This window comes from Schistocerca gregaria, chromosome 8 (genome assembly GCF_023897955.1).
Source record: "Schistocerca gregaria isolate iqSchGreg1 chromosome 8, iqSchGreg1.2, whole genome shotgun sequence".
Taxonomy (NCBI): domain Eukaryota; kingdom Metazoa; phylum Arthropoda; class Insecta; order Orthoptera; family Acrididae; genus Schistocerca; species Schistocerca gregaria.
In genome coordinates this window covers 119,438,059-119,457,431 of record NC_064927.1, presented here as the reverse complement: position 1 = coordinate 119,457,431, position 19,373 = coordinate 119,438,059, and the positions used below count along the sequence as shown (strand labels likewise).

The window sequence follows — 19,373 nt, the reverse complement described above, 5'->3', positions numbered from 1 at the left end:
CTTCAATGATAGCTATATCAATAATACCATCCACATCAAACCTACTATCTGTCAACAATACCTCCACTTCTACAGCTGCCACCCATTCTATACCATACAACTTAACCAGCCATGGTTGTTGCATTTATAGTGATGAGAAATCCCTTTCTAAATGTGCCCCGGGCCCCAAAGAGGTCTTCACGGCCAAGATTGCCCTCTGAACCTTATCTACAAACAACCTCCTGTGCCTTGTGTCTCTAGTCACTTACCATTCCTCGTATATCTACTAGAGCACCCCATTCGTGATTCAGTACCTTTTAGGACTCAAGCAACTGAATCATGTTCTTCACTATGGTTTAAACTACTTCTGATGCCTTGAAATGAGAAATATCTCCCTACTGTTCTCCCACAGTGATATTCTGCTAACCACCCAACCTATCAAATATCCTTGACAACCCCTATTCCACACCTTCCCCCAACCCTTTTCCCCCATGACTCATATCTCTGCAATAGACCTTGATGCAAGCCCTGTTCCATCATCATCGAGCTACGAGCTTTCTTAGTCCTGTCAATGCATCTCCTATCCCATCAAAGGCAGGGCCACTTGTGAAAGGAGCCATGTGATTTATCAGTGCAACTGTGCAACATTCTACATGGGCATGATCTCTAAGAAGCTGTCTGTATGCATTAATGGCCACCATCAAACTGTTACCAAGAGACAGCTGTACCATCCATTTGCTGAACATACTGCTAACACCATGTGCTTTACTCCGTTGACTGCTTCACTGTGCGAGCACTGATGGGAACTCTATAACATATCCTTTGTTTCCCTAATCTCCCTCACCACTTCCCTCAGTCTCAATCTTCACTAGTCCCTGCCATCAACCAGTGTATCAGTCAGATTCCAACTGTCACCCATTATGCACGTGCAACATTGAGTAATTTAATTCTTAAATTCCGCACCTGGTTTTTATGTTTAAGAGGTGTAATCTTGTGTTTTTATGACAGTAAAGTGTAGCCGGACATCCTGTAGGACAACTACACTGATTGTTAAGGTGGCATTGTCCGTTTGTGACACATCAGGAAGGTAGCAAGTTGCATATTTAAGTATCTGTGTATTTATAGTTTTCTATGTAACTTAGTCATGCTAGAATAGATACTGTGTGCAAACGTAGGAGGAGCTGCCCGCAGTTCATGCTGAAGGCACCTTTGGTTATGATGGGCCTTCTTCAGATTGGTGCCTGGTGTGTAGCTGTGGCAGAGGATGTGGCATGTGGCATGTTGCATGCGACACCTCAGTTGTATTACCCATGGGCTCTGCTGCCAAGGCACCTCCTAGTGTACCCGATATTGTGGATCGACCCTCACTGCAGGGTGAGCGACAGCTGATGACACGTTCGCTCTAAGCAGAGGGGTGGTTTGGAGGCTGGCTGTCAGGTGTTGCCCATTCACATGGGGAGTGAACAGGTGGCATCGCGTTCAGGAGGGTCTGAGCAGTCACACAGGGACGCTCTTTGCCCGTTATCAGGAGCACCAATATTAGGCATATGACAGAATGTGGTAGTTGCTCTGGCGCCTAGTGATAGGTAGACTGCACCCAAGGGTGTCACGGGGTTCCCTAACCATCAGGCTAATTGGGTGTTGAAATTTCTGACAGCTATATTTCTAATGTGCTCAACAAAGTTGAGCGGATGGCACTGTGTGTGTTCCCAAACTGGAGTGTCTTGGGGACCCTTTGCTGTTTTATTCACACCCATGTTAATGTTGCAATCCCATGTGACCGCTCTATAGGAGGGTGGGGAACAGGAGGGATGAAAAAGCTGAAGTACCCGTTATTGCTTTGAGTCACATGCAGCTTTCACCGAATGGTTTTGAATGCTTCCTAGTGTTTCCAACCTCTACAGAAGAGCAAAAGACGCAGTCATACTCCACCCCAAAAGGGAGCAATCAGTTTAAATGGTGATACAGCCCCAGAATGCCACTAGAGAACGGTTGAAATGTCTGGGGTGTCAGCAGTGTCAAAGAATGTCACAAACATCTTCCTGTTGCCCATTGCACTGTGAACTGTTTTCGTCTATGAAAGACTCAATGACCCTGGGGAAGGGGTGGTTTTATTAATGCCCTATTGTCACCCCCTGAGGCCTTTTTGTGTCAGTTGTGACAATTGTGAGTGGTGGTGGGTCTGAATGTTTTCATCGGCCACCCACAAGAAAACTACACGATTTCAGTGCTGGGTGTCGATACTGACATCTATTGCAGAGATGGCAAAAGAATTGGTGATATGTGTGTAAGAGAGCCTGTGACAACCTTCTCATCATGTGCCACATCTACAGCAGCATTGGGCAGAATTGTGGTGAAATTTGGTGTCGGTCTGAAATTATTAACTAACTTCACAATTCAGATGAACTTCTGAGCTGTGGGCTTTTTTCATGTGTGTCAACACCTTGCTGTTTGAGCTGTTGCTGGGCCCAAGGGTGATGTCACAGGGTGCACCACTACACAGGAAGGTTGTAGGTGCCTTAAAACCAAATTTCAAACTTATACATTGCAGTGAGAGGCAGCTACGATGTTTCGGTAAAATGGTGCTTTAATTTTGTTGTACAATGTAGATATTAGTCACTGGCATTGAGAAACAGCTGAAATCACTAAAATTGAACAACACTCCAAGGCCTGATGTCATCCCTGTCATGTTCTGTGCAGAATTTGTATCAAGAGTTATCTCCATTTTATCCAGGAAGCACAGGTCATACCTATCCACATGAAGCATAGCAGAAGTGACCAAAAACTACCATCCAATCTTATTGGTTTCCATCTGTAGCAGAATCCAAAATTATGTTCTGAGCTCAATCATAATGAGGTATCCCGAACAGAATGTTGTCCTCCGTGCTGACCAATGTGGGTTCTGAAAACATTGGTCATGGGAAACTGAACTTACACTTATCTCACTGACACCTTGAAAACCATGGATCAAGACACTCAGATGTGTCAAGTATTTATTGACATTTGAGGAGCATTTATCTTGATATCATACCACCATTTATTAACAAAAGTGTGCTAATGTGGGATATGAACAATCTTTGTGGCCTAATTGTGGTTTCTTGATAGGGAGGACACAGCAGTGGAAGTAACTTCAGATGTGCTCCAGTGAAGTACGTTAGGACCATTGCTGTTCTTTTTATTTATATTACAGACCTGGCAGGTAATAATTTAGTCAGTTATGCAGTGGAGAGAAGTGAGGGATGAAAATTGTAAGGAAGACAAAGTCTTGGCTACAGTAAGAAAGTTTAAATGGTTTTAGGTTGGAGGTAGCAATGTCGCTGACACAGATTAAATTGATGTGGATAGCTGCACCAAATCAGTCTTCAGACTGAAGATCACAACTATTTCAGATATGAAATAGATATTAAATCATCTGTTCAGCATTTTTCATGCCAGGAAAGTTGCAGATCAGACCCGTAGGATAAGAACAATATTATTCACACATGGTACTTGTCAGAGCATCTATAAAAATGTTTCACACAGCTTCATTAGATAATGTTTATAATAACATTTTAGGTGTTGTGAGAAAACTTGCATGGTTGATTAATTTTCAGTACTTGATATTTAAATGTCAGTACATTTGTTTTACTGATATGTGTTCAAAACAATTTACCTTCTGATTGCAACATTTTCATTTACTTTAGATAAATACTTTAGCTAAGCTCATTGACATCTTGTTACCACTAAATATGGAACATATCTCTCTCTTTCTTAAAAATCATTGTTTGTGAAGGAGCCCAAATATGTGGATGGAATGCTGGCACTGTGCCACTACTGTGGCTACACCTCCAATGATTTCAACTGCTGTCAACGTTGCACGCGAAAGCTGCCCGACAACGTTAAAGCACTACCATCACAGGGTGTGACAGGATTACCAACTGGAACTAAGGAGGTGGGGAGATTACATTATGAGAATTTCTTTTCATATCTGTAATGGAAACAAATTAATGATGTCATTGGAAAATATAAAAAGAGAATAACAGTTATGTCTTTGTGAAATCTGTTTGCGTTCTTTGGAGTTATGTGATACATATCTCATAGTATTAGACTGTTATAGTTTATGGTTTAACGGACTGCTAACATCTGTACATAGAGATCTGATACCAACCATCCTTCACAACCTGGGCAAAGTCCAAATAACAGGCACAGACAAAAACTGCTGTTCATACTGCCTGATGCAGATTGTTAGAAGCACAAAAATGAAATTTTCAGTTTGATTGGATGCCCAAAAAGTTACTGTCCAGTATTCTTTAGTTTAGTGGTAGATTCCTTGAAGTTACAGGATTACTGAAATTACTGTTACATGCTGTGTTACTAAAGGCTAATGCAGCTTGGCTGTCTGAGGGTAAGGAGCCAGATTGTGAATATGTTTCTATCACAGTATATAGGCCTGACTTTGGGGTATTTTACTATCTGCATGCTAGCTAATACCCCAGGCCCTAGTTGCGCTTAATTCAAACATTTGTGGTGCTGTCTGCTCACCTAACTTTGATGGCATGACCTCTGACTGAAAACACCACAGAATTGTTTATTGTATCAAAATCCTGCATATTATATCATCACATCTTTTGATATTGCACATAATTTTTATGGCATTTATTTGGGTTTAGTACCAAGTGGTTATAAATTGACGGTCCTCACAGGGCCTCAGTGTGAGATGCATACATAGCAGCACCCTGAAACATTGTGGGTATGTTCATTAACTATTGAGCTTGCAGAGTATTAATAGTTCCACTTTCTGCCACAAGGTGAATATATGGCACTGTAAGCAGTCAGATTGGGAAATGTATTTTGTTTCAACTACAGCATGCTGTTTATCAGTTGGCAATGCTGCTTGATTTCTTTTGTGAAGTGACTGTTGGTGTAAATGGTTATAAGGTAAAAGTTTCCTGTATGGCATCCAATGGCTATTGAGAAGAAAGACTGTGCACAGCTGGTAAAGCTTTTTTTTCCCCCGGAATGGCAGGAATAGCGGTGCTGTTCAAAAGGAGTAGGCTATTTGTTGGCACAGGATTTCACCATCACACTTCTCTTATCAGCTTCATACAACACACGCACATGCGCAACACAACTCTCCAGTCAACGAAGAGGCCCACTGTGCTCAGATGAAGAACACACTTTCAGTTAGGAAATTGTACCCACTTCCTGGGATATACCAGCCAACAATACCATATGACATTTATATTTACTATCATTACTATTTACTCTTGGGTAAAATGTTCCGGAAATTGTCCCCCATTCGGATCTTCGGGTGGGGATTACTCAAGAGGACGCCGTTATCAGAAGAAAGAAAACTGGCGTTCTGCGGATCGTAGCATGGAATGTCAGATCCCTTAATCGGACAGGTAGGTTAGAAAACTTAAAAATGGATAGGTTAAAGTTAGATGTAGTGGGAATTAGTGAAGTTTGGTGGCAGGAGGAACAAAATCAAATAGTGGTATGCAGGAGTAGGTTTAATAATGAATAAAAAAAAATAGGAGCGCAGGTAAGCTACTACAAACAGCATAGTGTGGCCAAGATAGACACGAAGCACACACCTACTACAATAGTACAAGTTTATATGCCAACTAGCTCTGCAGATGATGAAGAAATTGATGAAATGTATGATGAGATAAAAGAAATTATTCAGGTAGTGAAGGGAGACGAAAATTTAGTTTAATAGTCATGGGTGACTGGAATTGGAGAGCAGGAAAAGGGAGAGAAGGAAACATAGTAGGTGAATATGGATTGGGGGAAAGAAATGAAAGAGGAAGCCGTCTGGTAGAATTTTGCATGGAGTATAACTTAATCATAGCTAACACTTGGTTCAAGAATCATAAAAGAAGGTTGTACACATGGAAGAATCCTGGAGATACTAAAAGGTATCAGATAGATTATATAATGGTAAGACAGAGATCTAGGAACCAGGTATTAAATTGTAAGACATTTCCAGGGGCAGATGTGGACTCTGACCTCAATCTGTTGGTTATGAACTGTAGATTAAAACTGAAGACACTGCAAAAAGGTGGGAATTTAAGGAGATGGAATCTGGACAAACTGATTAAACCAGAGGTTGTACAGAGTTTTAGGGAGAGCGTAAGGGAACAATTTACTGGAATGGGGGAAAGAAATACAGTAGAAAAAGAATGGCTAGCTCTGAGAAATGAAGTAGTGAAGGCAGCAGAGGATCAAGTAGGTAAAAAGAGGAGGGCTAGTAGAAATCCTTGGGTAACAGAAGAAATATTGAATTTAATTGATAAAAGGAGAAAATATAAAAATGCAGTAAATGAAGCAGGCAAAAAGGAATACAAACTTCTCAAAAATGAGATCGACAGGAAGTGCAAAATTGCGAAGCAGGGATGGCTAGAGGACAAATGTAAGGATGTAGAGGATTATCTCACTAGGGGTAAGATAGATGCTGCCTACAGGAAAATTAGAGAGACCTTTGCAGAAAAGAGAACCACTTGCATGAATATCAAGAGCTCAGATGGAAACCCAGTTCTAAGCAGAAAGGTGGAAGGAGTATATAGAGGGTCTATACTAGGGTGACGTACTTGAGGACAATATTATGGAAATGGAAGAGATTGTGATGAAGACGAAATGGGAGATACAATACTGTGTGAAGAGTTTGACAGAGCACTGAAAGACCTAAGTCGAAACAAGGCCCCGGGAATAGACAACATTCCATTGGAACTACTGACGGTGTTGGGAGAGCCAGTCCTGACAAAACTCTACCATCTGGTGAGCAAGATGTATGAAACTGGCGAAACACCCTCAGACTTCAAGAAGAATATAATACTTCCAATCCCAAAGAAAGCAGGTGTTGATAGATGCGAAAATTACCGAACTATCAGTTTAATAAGTCACGGCTGCAAAATACTAACACGAATTCTTTACAGACGAATGGAAAAACTAGTAGAAGCCAACCTTGGGGAAGATCAGTTTGAATTCTGTAGAAATATTGGAACACGTGAGGCAATACTGACCTTATGACTTATCTCAGAAGCTAGATTAAGGAAAGGCAAACCTACATTTCTAGCATTTGTAGACTTAGAGAAAGCTTTTGACAATGTTGACTGGAACCCTCTCTTTCAAATTCTGAAGGTGGTAGGGGTAAAATACAGGGAGCGAAAGGCTATTTACAATTTGTACAGAAAGCAGTTGGCAGTTATAAGATTCGATGGATATGAAAGAGAAGCAGTGGTTGGGAAGGGAGTGAGACAGGGTTGTAGCCTCTCCCCGATGTTATTCAATCTGTACATTGAGCAAGCAGTAAAGGAAACAAAAGGAAAATTCTGAGTAGGTACTAAAATCCACTGAGAAGAAATAAAAACTTTGAGGTTCGCCGATGACATTGTAATTCTGTCAGAGACAGCAAAGGACTTGGAAGAGCAGTCGAATGGAATGGACAGTGTCTTGAAAGGAGAATATAAGATGAACATCAACAAAAGCAAAACGAGGATACTGGAATGTAGTCGAATTAAATCGGGTGATGCTGCGGGAATTAGATTAACAAATGAGGCGCCTAAAGTAGTAAAGGAGTTCTGCTATTTGGGGAGCAAAATAACTGATGATGGTCGAAATAGAGATGATATCAAATGTAGACTGGCAATGGGAAGGAAAGCATTTCTGAAGAAGAGAAATTTGTTAGCATCGAGTATAGGTTTAAGTGTCAGGAAGTCGTTTCTGAAAGTATTTGTATGGAGTGTAGCCATGTATGGAAGTGAAACATGGACGATAAATAGTTTGGACAAGAAGAGAATAGAAGCTTTCGAAATGTGGTGCTACAGAAGAATGCTGAAGAGTAGATGGGTAGATCACATAACTAATAATGAGGAGGTATTGAATAGAATTGGGGAGAAGAGAAGTTTGTGCCACAACTTGACAAGAAGAAGGGACTGGTTGGTAGGACATGTTCTGAGGCATCAAGGGATCACAAATTTAGCATTGGAGGGCAGTGTGGACGGTAAAAATACACTAAGCAGATTCAGAAGGACGTAGGCTGCAGTAAGTACTGGGAGATGAAGAAGCTTGCACAGGATAGAGTAGCATGGAGAGCTGCATCAAACCAGGCTCAGGACTGAAGACAACAACAACAACTACAATTGATGAAATGCAATTCTCTCCAAGATTTGGCTTCATCTGGTTCATACTATAAAGTGCAAGAATAAAAGCTACATCCTTATAAATTGCCATGCACCTACAAATGAAGACAGCAGAAGAAATTTTCAGGAAGTAAATCAGTTTTGGAGTCCTTTTTATCTGAAATCTCTCCATACGTAAAAAGTGTTGAAATGCTTCTTAGTGATGTCAGTGTGCTAATTGAAATGAAAAGAAAGTTAAGAATAATGTAGGAGAATATCCAGCACATTTCAGAAGAAACAGAAATGGTGAAAGATTGATCAGTATGTGTAACATTTCCCCGTTACAAACTGGTGTCCCTACATAATTACCAAGAAAAGCCCAAGCCTGCATATCTCGAAATATAAATCTAGAAGAATTTCAACTGGATCTTATCACCACATCTAAAAGGAATTCAAACGATATTATGGATGTTAAAGTGACCAGAAATGGGGAATTTGATTCAAATCATTATCTCTGTGAGGTTAAAATATGACTTCTCATATCTAAAACAGAAAGGACTCCAGCAGAGCCATCATTTCAAAAGAAAATTGAAAATTTTGGAGAAAAAAATTGAGACAACTAGAAAAGGCGATTGTGTGAATCCCAGGTACAAGTTACTAAAGTGACAGAAAAAATTTAGGACTTACCAACAGTAACAAGGAGATCACTAGAACATAGAACAATGAGCTAAAAAATTTAGGTGTATATAAAACACCACCATCCAGGAATCCTTGCAATTGACCAGATGCTAGAGATGTCTCATATGTCTTCCCACTATCCACCTGCTGCAGTCCTGTCACAGGCATCAAAAGGCAGGGCCACCTTAAAATCAACACTGTGATCTACAAACCTAGATAAGCACTGAGCCACATTCTATGTAGGCATGAAAACTAACAACCTATCTTTCCACATGAGTGTCCACTACTAAATTGTGACAAAGAGATAGCTGGACCACACAGTTACTGAACATGCCATTCAGCATGATGTGCTTCACTTTAATGACTGCTTCACGTTATGTGCCATGTGAATTCTTTCCACTGCCACCACCAGCCTTACTGAACTGTGCGGGTGGGAACTCTCCCTATGATATATCCTCCATTCCTGTAACTCCCCTGGAGATAACCTCTGCTGGTCCCTGTCCTCCTGTCTATCTCTACTAGGCTAACACCTCCCCCGCACCACATTATCTCTCTGTCTCTGCTACAATCCCAGCTAAATTTCTGCACATCAGACACTGTTACAGTCGGGCCTTAGTGTCCAATGGTAGAGGCCACAAGTGTAAACTGTTGTTATTTTGAAAGTTTGAGTTCTACTTCTGGAGGAAGACTTTGTTTGAAAGCTGAAAATATCTCTAATGTTCTTTTTCTTTGTGCCTGTTTATGATTCTGTGTCTCCTCTAAGTGATGAGTTGCAACCTGTCATTTCCATATTGTTTTTCTTTCATCCTGGACTTTCAATTGTATAACCAAAGTCAGTGAATAATTGTTAGAAGAAAATCAAATGAAATTAAGGTACATTTCAGGGGAGAAACCATACAACAGAATGGACTAAAATAGTGTAGTGGATGTAATAGGTATTAAAACGGAAGGAGCAGAATTATAAGCTGGGCAGAACAGAGGAACTTGAAAGATGGCTGTGGTGCAATGCAGACAATAGTTGGTTGGAAAATGATTGTTAACAAGGAGATCTATGAAAAATAAGTAAAATATCAGAAGTAATGACAGGGCAAAGATTAATCTTCTTTGCACATATATTGAATGAATGAAAAGGCTAATGAAACAAATCTTCCTGTATTTCTGGATAAAGAAATCAACTATAACTTGGTTACAGAGCTAAGAAAACAACTAACAAGAAACAATATCAAAGCATCAGAAATAATATAAAAAGATTGTTTTAAGAATATAGTACTAGATTTAGAGTGCTTTCAAGACAAGAAATAAAGAGTAGGGAGCATCTTTGACAGAAGATAGGAAAAGACAACACGATGAGAAGATGGAGTAGTACTGGAAAAATTGGAAACAACAAACAGGAGGATTTGAAGTTCTAAGATCCTATTTGATTAATACAAAGGGGAAAAAAATTACAAAACAGTAACCATGTTTCTTCTCACACCCTCTCAATGAATTAAAAATTATAATCATTTAATACAGCACATTCTAAAAATATATTGCTATTGTCATTTTCTTGAAACTGTTGCTGCCTTTTTAATACTGCGTTGTTTCCTTTGAAATATCCATTTCTTTAGCTTTCTCCATACCAGCAGCTTCGTATACTGTTCATGACACTGTTGCCATTTTATCTGATCTCATGCCTGGTCTGGGCACACGCCTGATATCTTGAGGTGTTCGTGCAGTTGTCGCTGACTACTCCATCCTACTGTCCATTTAGCATGTACTCTTAAACTAAAACCAGTCTTTGCCACTGTTGTTGCATCTGTTCTAAGAACATGCACGTATCATCGTATATGGCTTTCTCCCATTTTATCCAGTATTGACACTACATGTAAATTATGAACGTATTTTATGACATGATCATACACTGTTAATTCAGATGTCCACCTGAGCATGCCAGCGAGTTGTTGTTCCAATTCTTTTGTTACAGATAAGCGTTCAGTACCATGCAGTGCAATTATACTTATTACAGATCAGTGTACTTTTAGGCTTGTCTGTTTGGAATCATTTGGTCACAGGATAAGTCAGTCATAGAACCTAATAAGATTCAGTGCTGCTCGGGCAGCTGGAGAGGTCTGCACTGAGATTTTCATCAACAGCAATTTTGTTGAACTTAGGCACTGGAAAGTTCTCGTTGGGAGGTTAACACTATTGATTCTGATGGTATCAGTCGTTTGGTCATCAGATACTGCATTTTTTTTAATGCTGAATCATAGACCTACTTTACTTCTGTAAAGTGGTCGTGTCAGGTTTGGACTTGACCTTGCAGGCCAGTCTTACCTATAGAGGCCAGCAGCACATTATTAACTTACTGTAATGTCCAGGGTGCAGTTTTCTGCAGATCTATTGTGACAATAACTACGACTGTGATGAAGAGGTGACAGAGCAGATTATTGATGTACTCTTGGAGAAACAAGAAAATCACCTGATAGTTCAGCAGCTGTTATTATCCAGTTCTTCAGAACATGGTAGAGAAATCTGATCCACCTTACTAGCTCCTCATGTGCTCCATGCTCTCACAAGACCAGACAAATCAAGTGGCACACAATCAAGGGCCTTTTCGAGGCGGAGAAAGGTAAAGTATTAGGTACCTTCGGGATTTTCAATAACTAGGTGAGCAGTGTGAATAGCATCTGTCAGCGCATAGCCATTCATGAATTCCAATTGATTGGTGGTGAGACTGTTTATTTGTTGTAACTTTTTATTGATGATGCCTTTTTCAAAGACCTTCATTGAGTGTAGTAGATGATGTATTTGGTGATAGTTCCTACATTCAGCTGGGCTAGTTTTCTGCTTCCGAGTGGGTACAGTTGTGCTACATGTTTAATCAGTGGAGATCCTTCCGCCTACGATAATTTTGCTGAAGAAATCTTTCGGCCATTCAGTTGAATCCTAGTGCTTTGATTTTCACTGATCTTCAGGTAGATTGTCTGGCCTCATTGCCTTATTTTGCATGTCATGCAATGCCTCTGCAACTTCATTCTTGGTGATTGGTGCATGGCTCCCTCCACGGGTCTTGATACTGGATTTAGAGCATGTGGAAGCTTCTCATTGCAAATTTAAGTATGCCTTCGTCATCGTTCATGCCAAAAGTTTTTTGCTCAGTAGATTTTTCGCTTTCCATATGTTGTTTCGAGTTTATCACAGACTTCACTGTAGTGGAGTGACTTTACTGCCACAGTTGCTTTCTTTGATAATGCTCTCCTAACTTCACGATGATCTTCCAAATTTCCTCTGTCTTAAAAGCAAAGAACTTAGGATATCGTTGCTTTTTAAAATGTTCATCCTTCTTTAATCTTCAATCCATAGCCATGTGTAGTATCAATTTTACATCATCCGCATTTTATGATACCTAGTTTTTCATGACCACCTTACGAGCTGCCCAGTACACTTTCATCACATCTGTATGGCTCAGTGTCAAAATAAGCAGGATTGGAAACAGCTAGGATGGATGTTCCCTGTAGGCAATGTGCAGTGTCTAGACCCAAATCTATGTCTATATATCCTTCATCATCTAATGTACTAAATTTGCTGCTTAACTTGGTCTATCTCTCTGATGTTAAATAAATTCTCAAATTCCATGTTTTTTACTCCCTGCCCGACAAGTCTGCATATTTCTAGCTTTGTATCTGTTTTTTACTCTGCTTTATAAAGATTCTGTGATCACTTTAAAATGTTGTTCCAGACTGGCACAATGTATAAAAATTCATTGTTTGATAAAATATGGTGAACTGAATATTTAGTCCCATTTGGTGCTTGCTGAGACTTCCTGTTTTTCTTTGGAAGTAAGAACGAACATGTTGTCGGCAAATTATTCTTGGTATGGTCATTGTCGTTTCTGGTATGTATCCAGATTTTCCTGCTGTAAAATTTTTCTTCAGTGTTTGTGCTACTAGCACATTAAAATCTCCCATTACACTTTTCAATATAAAATATTTGTGGAAATGAAATGTGTTATATTTTGTTATTTTGATACCATTGAATTTGAAACTAATGTTGAAATTCCCATAGTAGCTCTATTTTTTAACATTATCCGTTACCTATCGTTTCACATTTTTCATTAAATATTAGGTATCACAAAACATTTGACAGCACCGCTTGATAATAGTGTGGTATTTAGAGCACAGTATCATTGTGTGATTGGGTGAATATTCTGCTGTTCTTATAAAGTGATTGATAGTATTGTGATCAAATAACAGACTTCACAGTTTGTAGGAATTATTTCAAGCAGGAGTCCATTTAGTCTCCCCATAAAAAAAAGGCATTTTCTTGTGTTTAGATTGAAGGAAATCTGGACTAGACCCCACTCAATTGCTGTACTATGTGTTTGTGTATCCTCAGTGTGTGGATAAATGGAAAACACTGTGTGCTTGACTTGAACATAGCTCACCAACCATACTAATTTTTGTTATTTCTCTAAGATTCCCAGTGTAAACAGTAATGTATGTCTTAATGGAAAAAAAGGCAAGAGTTATTTTCTCCAATACATGCTCTGCAATTCATTCTGTGTGATGTAATGTTTCAATTCATTTCTCCTCTGTAAATAAAAAAACCATGCTGTTAGAAAAACGCAGATTTCTCTCAAAACACAGCCGCTTTGATGTCACAAAGGATCTAGATCATCATTTTAAAAAAAATCGCAACAGCTGGCTTCACATTTAGCTGTGGAAGTAGCCATAACACTGTAAAAAGTCTAAAAACACGAAGTACAAACATAACTGGAAAGACCGAGCAAGTGGCGCAGTAGTTAGCACACTGGACTCTCATTCGAAAGGACGACAGTTCAATCCCGCGTCCGGCCATCCTGATTTAGGTTTTCCGTGATTTCCCTAAATCGCTAGAAGCAAATGCCGGGATGGTTCCTTTGAAGGAGCATGGCCAACACCCTTCCCCATCTGTCCCTACTCCTATGAGACCGATAACCTCGCTGTTTGGTCTCTCCCCCCAAACAACCAACCATAACTCGAAAGCTGTCATGAAATGTTGGGTACTAAGTGACCCTGTGTTAAGTGAACATTATTGGACAGTGAAAACAGGTGCCCTTGTAACATAGTACCACTGACAGAAGGCTGACAAGAAATGCTCGTAAGATATTTGGTGATTTTTAATCTTCTTTCATCTTTTCTTGTCAGATATATACAAAAATGACATTATCTGAATAAAAGTTCATCTATAAATTTTGACACAAAAATAAAAAAAAAATCATATCCAATTCAACATAACATTTGCCTTTGCAAAACCTGTGAAATAGTGTTATAATCTTATGTTGGCTGCTGTCACTATTCATAGCAGACTTTTATCATCTCATCAATCCATTTACAATAATGTCTTCTGTTGTCTAAGTTCTATTTCAGTATATATATATATATATATATATATATATATATATATATATATATATATATATATATATATATATATATATATTAGAAAGAAACTTCCACATAGGAAAAATATATTAAAAACAAAGATTCCAAGACTTACCAAGCGGGAAAGCGCCGGCAGACAGGCACAATGAACAAAACACACAAACAGGGAGAGGGTAAGGAGTCATTCCAATCCCAGGAGCGGAAAGACTTCCCTAGCTTTCACATCCTTTCGTCTTTCCCTCTCCTTCCTGAAGAAGCAACCATCGGTTGCGAAAGCTGGTAATTCTGTGTGTGTGTTTGTGTGTTTTGTTCATTGTGCCTGTCTGCCGGCGCTTTCCCGCTTGGTAAGTCTTGGAATCTTTATTTTTAATATATATATATATATATAAACACCTTTCCGCTCCCGGGATTGGAATGACTCCTTACCCTCTCCCTTAAAACCCACATCCTTTCATCTTTCCTTTTCCTTCCCTCTTTCCTGACGAAGTAGCCGCCGGTTGCGAAAGCTCAAATTTTGTGTGTGTGGTCGCTTTCCCTATATATTTATATATATTAGAAAGAAACTTCCACATGGGAAAAATATATTGAAAACAAAGATTCCAAGACTTACCAAGCGGGAAAGCGCCGGTAGATAGGCACAATAAATAAAACACACACACAGAATTTCTAGCTTTCACAACCGACGGTTGCTTCTTCAGGAAAGAGGGAAGGAGAGGGAAAGACGAAAGGATCCTTTCGTCTTTCCCTCTCCATCCCTCTTTCCTGAAGAAGCAACCGTCTGTTGCGAAAGTTAGAAATTCTGTGTGTGTGTTTGTGTGTTTTATTGATTGTGCCTATCTACCGGCGCTTTCCCGCTTGGTAAGTCTTGGAATCTTTATTTTTAATATACACACAGCAAAGTTCATTTTGCAAGTTGTGGACACAGAAATATTGTCCGTAACCTGAAGCCATTGCCTAAGTACCCTCAGTGTGGTATTCCCCATGTTGTTTCACTAGTCTCTCTAACTCTCATGGCCATATGGCTTCTGACAACTCCCTCTCTTTCCCATCCCAAAGAGTTTCACAAGACACTTGAACTTCACTTTGCTTGGCAGAGGTGGCTGAGCGGTTCTAGGCACTACAGTCTGGAACCACGCGACCACAACGGTCACAGGTTTGAATTTTGCCTTGGGCATGGATGTGTGTGATGTCCTTAGGTAAGTTGGGTTTAAGTAGTTCTAAGTTCTAGAGGATTGATGACCTCAGATGTTAAGTCCCATAGTGCTCAGGGCCATTTTTGCTTGGCAGAGCTTTGCTCCCAGCAGTCTTATTGCAGACCTGAGAGCTACAGGATCTCGTAGCTTGGAGAAACATAAATAATACTCAAGCTGATCACATGCCAGCAGAGTCCTCAACTCACCAGTAATATAATAACTATCCTTTGAAAATGTACTTTAATCCATTGGTCAGAAGCTGCAGCTTATGAATTAGATGAATTAAAATTTAAAATTTTATATTTGTTTTACTCATTTGAAGTTATTAAATTGTTTGATATTTTCAGTTGTTAGAATTGATGTATTTGTCTGTTTTTTTCAGAAGAAGTTCCATGATAAATATAAAAAGTGGGAAGTACAGGTATCAAAACCAGGTGCCAAAAAATCATCAAAAAGGCCTGTTAAGAAACAAGCCAAACTGGTGGATGAACCAGGTAAGTTTTTGTACTGCAAGAGTAATTGTTTTTGTTAAAATATTTGTAATTCAATATTCTGCTTTGTACTTGTAGCTCTACTAAGAGTGGGTCAATAGTTAAGTGACAGACTATTAGTCCAAAGATTTGTTGTTTTGTGCCCAGGCAAGGATTTTCATTGCTCCCTACCTCTGGCGGCAGCTTATTAATTTGAAAAAATTACTGGTTCAGAGTCCATGTTAAACTGTAGTTGCCCTATAAATGGCTGTATAAGTCGGTTTGGAGGTTGGAAGAAAGCACTGGCGTATCACATTCAGTAGGACCACGTTTAGTATAGAAATGCTGTATTCAAATCAAATGTAGTTTTGAGGACAGTTTTAATGCAACTGTTGCATAGAATTAAAACTGTTGAGATACAGCACAAGTGTAATATAACATGAAACATAGCTGGTATTTTAGAGTTTATTACTACAGTTGTACAAACCCACAGAGAATTGCAGAAGCAAGAAAATTTGGTGCACAAGTTGATTATGCATGCTGTGATTGATAGGTGCTGAGTAGTTTCTATTTTATTGTCCCTCTATCATGGTAAACTTTAAAACAATTCTGTTCTTTTTTCTCATTCCTCTCCCTAGTAATTAATGTCATGTGTAAGTAAACAAACAAATTACATTTGCCAGCAGACAACACAAAGATATGTAAGAGTTCATTAGGTGAAGGATGTGACACAAAGTAGGGACAGTAATGACAGACGTGCCAACATTTTTGGCATGACATTGTTGATGTTTCCTAAGCAAATAGCTGTGGCACAGTACAAGAAAAGGTCAGCTGCATGCCACTAAATATATTCTAATTTGGAAATATTAGTAAGTGAGAAAAGACTATAGATGTAACTGTTCAGATAATGCATGTTTAATAGCCTTGTCTTATTTGAAACTACATATTAATACATATATAGTGCCCAACGAATGGTTCCAATGTAATGTGTGAAACAAGTACAAATTGCAGGTCATCTCCTTGGAAGAATAATACTGATCGATTCTAATCGAATCTGACATGTAATCACAATGGAAGACTTAATTTGGAAGTATATATCAAAACGAAGAAAGAATCCCATTTTGTTAGTAAAAACAACTCACAATGCATTAGAAATGTCAGAAAACTGAAGTTAGCGCCGTAGTGGTCATATGTTGTTCCCTTATTTTGTTTCTACATGAATTCCAAATCATTTCTCGCTACTTGAAGTACCAAGGAATTCTTAGTTTTATTGTCAAAGGGTGCAGACTACCAAATCTTGGCCCACATTTTGTTGACTATTGCTATGAAATAAAAATAGTTTAAATAATTATTGTCACAAGGTACGATATTTTTCTACCAGTTGGCAGTGATGTAGCTTCTCTATCTTTCTCAAACTTCTGCCCCACTCTCCTCTTTGCTCCTACCATTTTCCAATCTTTCCCAGCCAACTAATCTTTCCAGATACAAAATTCCACAATTTAGTGTCACTATATTTTGCTGTAAGCCCCCTGTAAGTTAGTGATGGACAGCCATTCTGTCTCTTTTGTAATTTTAAAGCATTTGACAGTTAAAACTTGAAGGTTCAATACTGTTATTTACAAGTTTTAATTCTCATCACTTTTATTCTTTTCCTTTCTCTAACTCTGGTGTAGATTTGCGTAATCTGTGACCCGTGTTGATTTTTAATTGCAGTTGGTACCATTTGGACAGTGAGAAAATAAAGATTTAATGCAAAAATGGAACATCGAGATACAACTTACTATATGGATTCTCACTTTTTATTTTCCTGCATTGGTTTTGAAATGTTTTAATCTCTTGTTTTGAAGTCCTAACATTAGATGAACTGCCTGACTGTATCAGATACAATCTGCATTTATTTTCGGTTCCTGCTTGTGAAATAAAGTTAAGGTTGCAAATGCTTGAAAAAGAGAGTTGGTGTTACCTTTACGTACCCGCTGCCACAGTTTGCCATGTCAGTGAATTCTATTTTAAACACATTGATTGCCCTCACTACAGATGATGGTATAACGTTAAATATTATTCACGTTACTTCTTTGAAAGTATTTGGAATTGAAAGATTTTTTTTGTTTGTAGAAGCAGTTAACCGAAATAGATTTATATTTCATTCTATTTTACCCACATTTAAAATTTTGCAATCTGACACACCCCTTTCTTTTGTTGTTGCTTAATAATTGTGGTGGTGATGGTGATGATGGTGACGATGATGATGGCAATGATGTTGTTACAGTGTGCCTGACGCTTTCCTCTGATGAGGAAGAGCGTGGGCATTGTGAAGGGGAGGTGCCACAGAGAGGATCTGGCCAATCTGCTGTGCAGATGGGATCTGCTGTTGACTTGAATTGTGATCTCTCTAGTTCACTTTTGAAAAAGGAACCTCCACCAAACTTTTCAGATGAAGAAGATGAGCTGGTCTCTGATATTAGCAAACTCAAGAGTGTCTGTGGTGAGTTCCATTTGTTTTAATGGTTTGTTTCAAATATACTAGGTATTAGATGTATACATTGACGAGATCTTTCGGGGTTTTGTCCTTGTGCCCAACTATTGCTTTATCGCTCTTAGTTAATATACTCTTGTCGTTGGGTCATGATTTTTCATGATACCGTACTTTTCTTATTTTATTTTAGTTTGTTTACATCTACATCTACATGGATACTCTGTAAATCACACTTAAGTGCCTGGCAGAGGGTTCATCAAACCACCTTCACAATTCTCTATTATTCCAATCTCGTATAGTGTGCGGAAAAATTAACACCTATATCTTTCCGTACGAGCTCTTATTTCCCTTATTTTATCATGGTGATTGTTCCTCCCTATGTAGGTCAGTGTCAAAAAAATATTTTCACATTCGGAGGATAAAGTTGCTGATTGGAATTTCTTGAGAAGATTCCGTCGCAATGAAAAACACCTTTCTTTTAATAATTTCCAGCCCAAATTCTGCATCATTTCTGCGACACTTTCTCCCATATTTCGCGACAATGCAAAATGTGCTGCCTTTCTTTGAACTTTTTCGATATACTCTGTCAGTCCTATCTGGTAAGGACTCCACACCGCGCAGCAGTATTCTAAAAGAGGACGGAAAAGCGTAGTGTAGGCAGTCTCCTTAGTAGGTCTGCCACATTTTCTAAGTGTCCTGCCAATAAAACGCAGTCCTTGGTTAGCCTTTCTCACAACATTTTCTATGTGTTCCTTCCAATTTAAGTTGTTCATAATTGTATTTAGTTGAATTTACAGCTTTTAGATTAGACTGATTTATCGTGTAATCGAAGTTTAATGAGTTCCTTTTAGTACTCATGTGGGTGACCTCACAATTTTCGTTATTCAGGGTTAGCTGCCACTTCTCGCACCGTTCAGATATTTTTTCTTAATCGTTTTGCAGTTTGTTTTGATCTTCTGATGACTTTATTATTGATAAACGACAGCGTCATCTGCAAACAATGGAAGATGGCTGCTCAGATTGTCTCCCAAATCATTTATTTAGATAATGAACAGCAAAGGGCCTATAACACT

At 38.9% G+C, this 19,373-nt stretch overlaps 1 protein-coding gene across 8 annotated transcripts in view; it reads left to right on the top strand.

The window, feature by feature from the left end:
* The window catches only part of LOC126284967 (histone-lysine N-methyltransferase 2D-like), a 322,299-nt gene that overhangs the window by 199,851 nt on the left and 103,075 nt on the right, over positions 1 to 19,373 (top strand). For 2 of the 8 annotated variants that reach the window (XM_049984241.1, XM_049984239.1), the window contains exons 9-11: positions 3,752 to 3,910; positions 15,740 to 15,848; positions 18,094 to 18,309. In XM_049984241.1, the coding sequence (XP_049840198.1) occupies positions 3,752 to 3,910; positions 15,740 to 15,848; positions 18,094 to 18,309 (484 nt within the window). Of the gene's footprint in view, positions 1 to 3,751; positions 3,911 to 15,736; positions 15,849 to 18,093; positions 18,310 to 19,373 lie in introns of all 8 variants that reach the window. The other 6 variants (XM_049984240.1, XM_049984238.1, XM_049984245.1 and 3 more) reach the window with 3 other exon arrangements.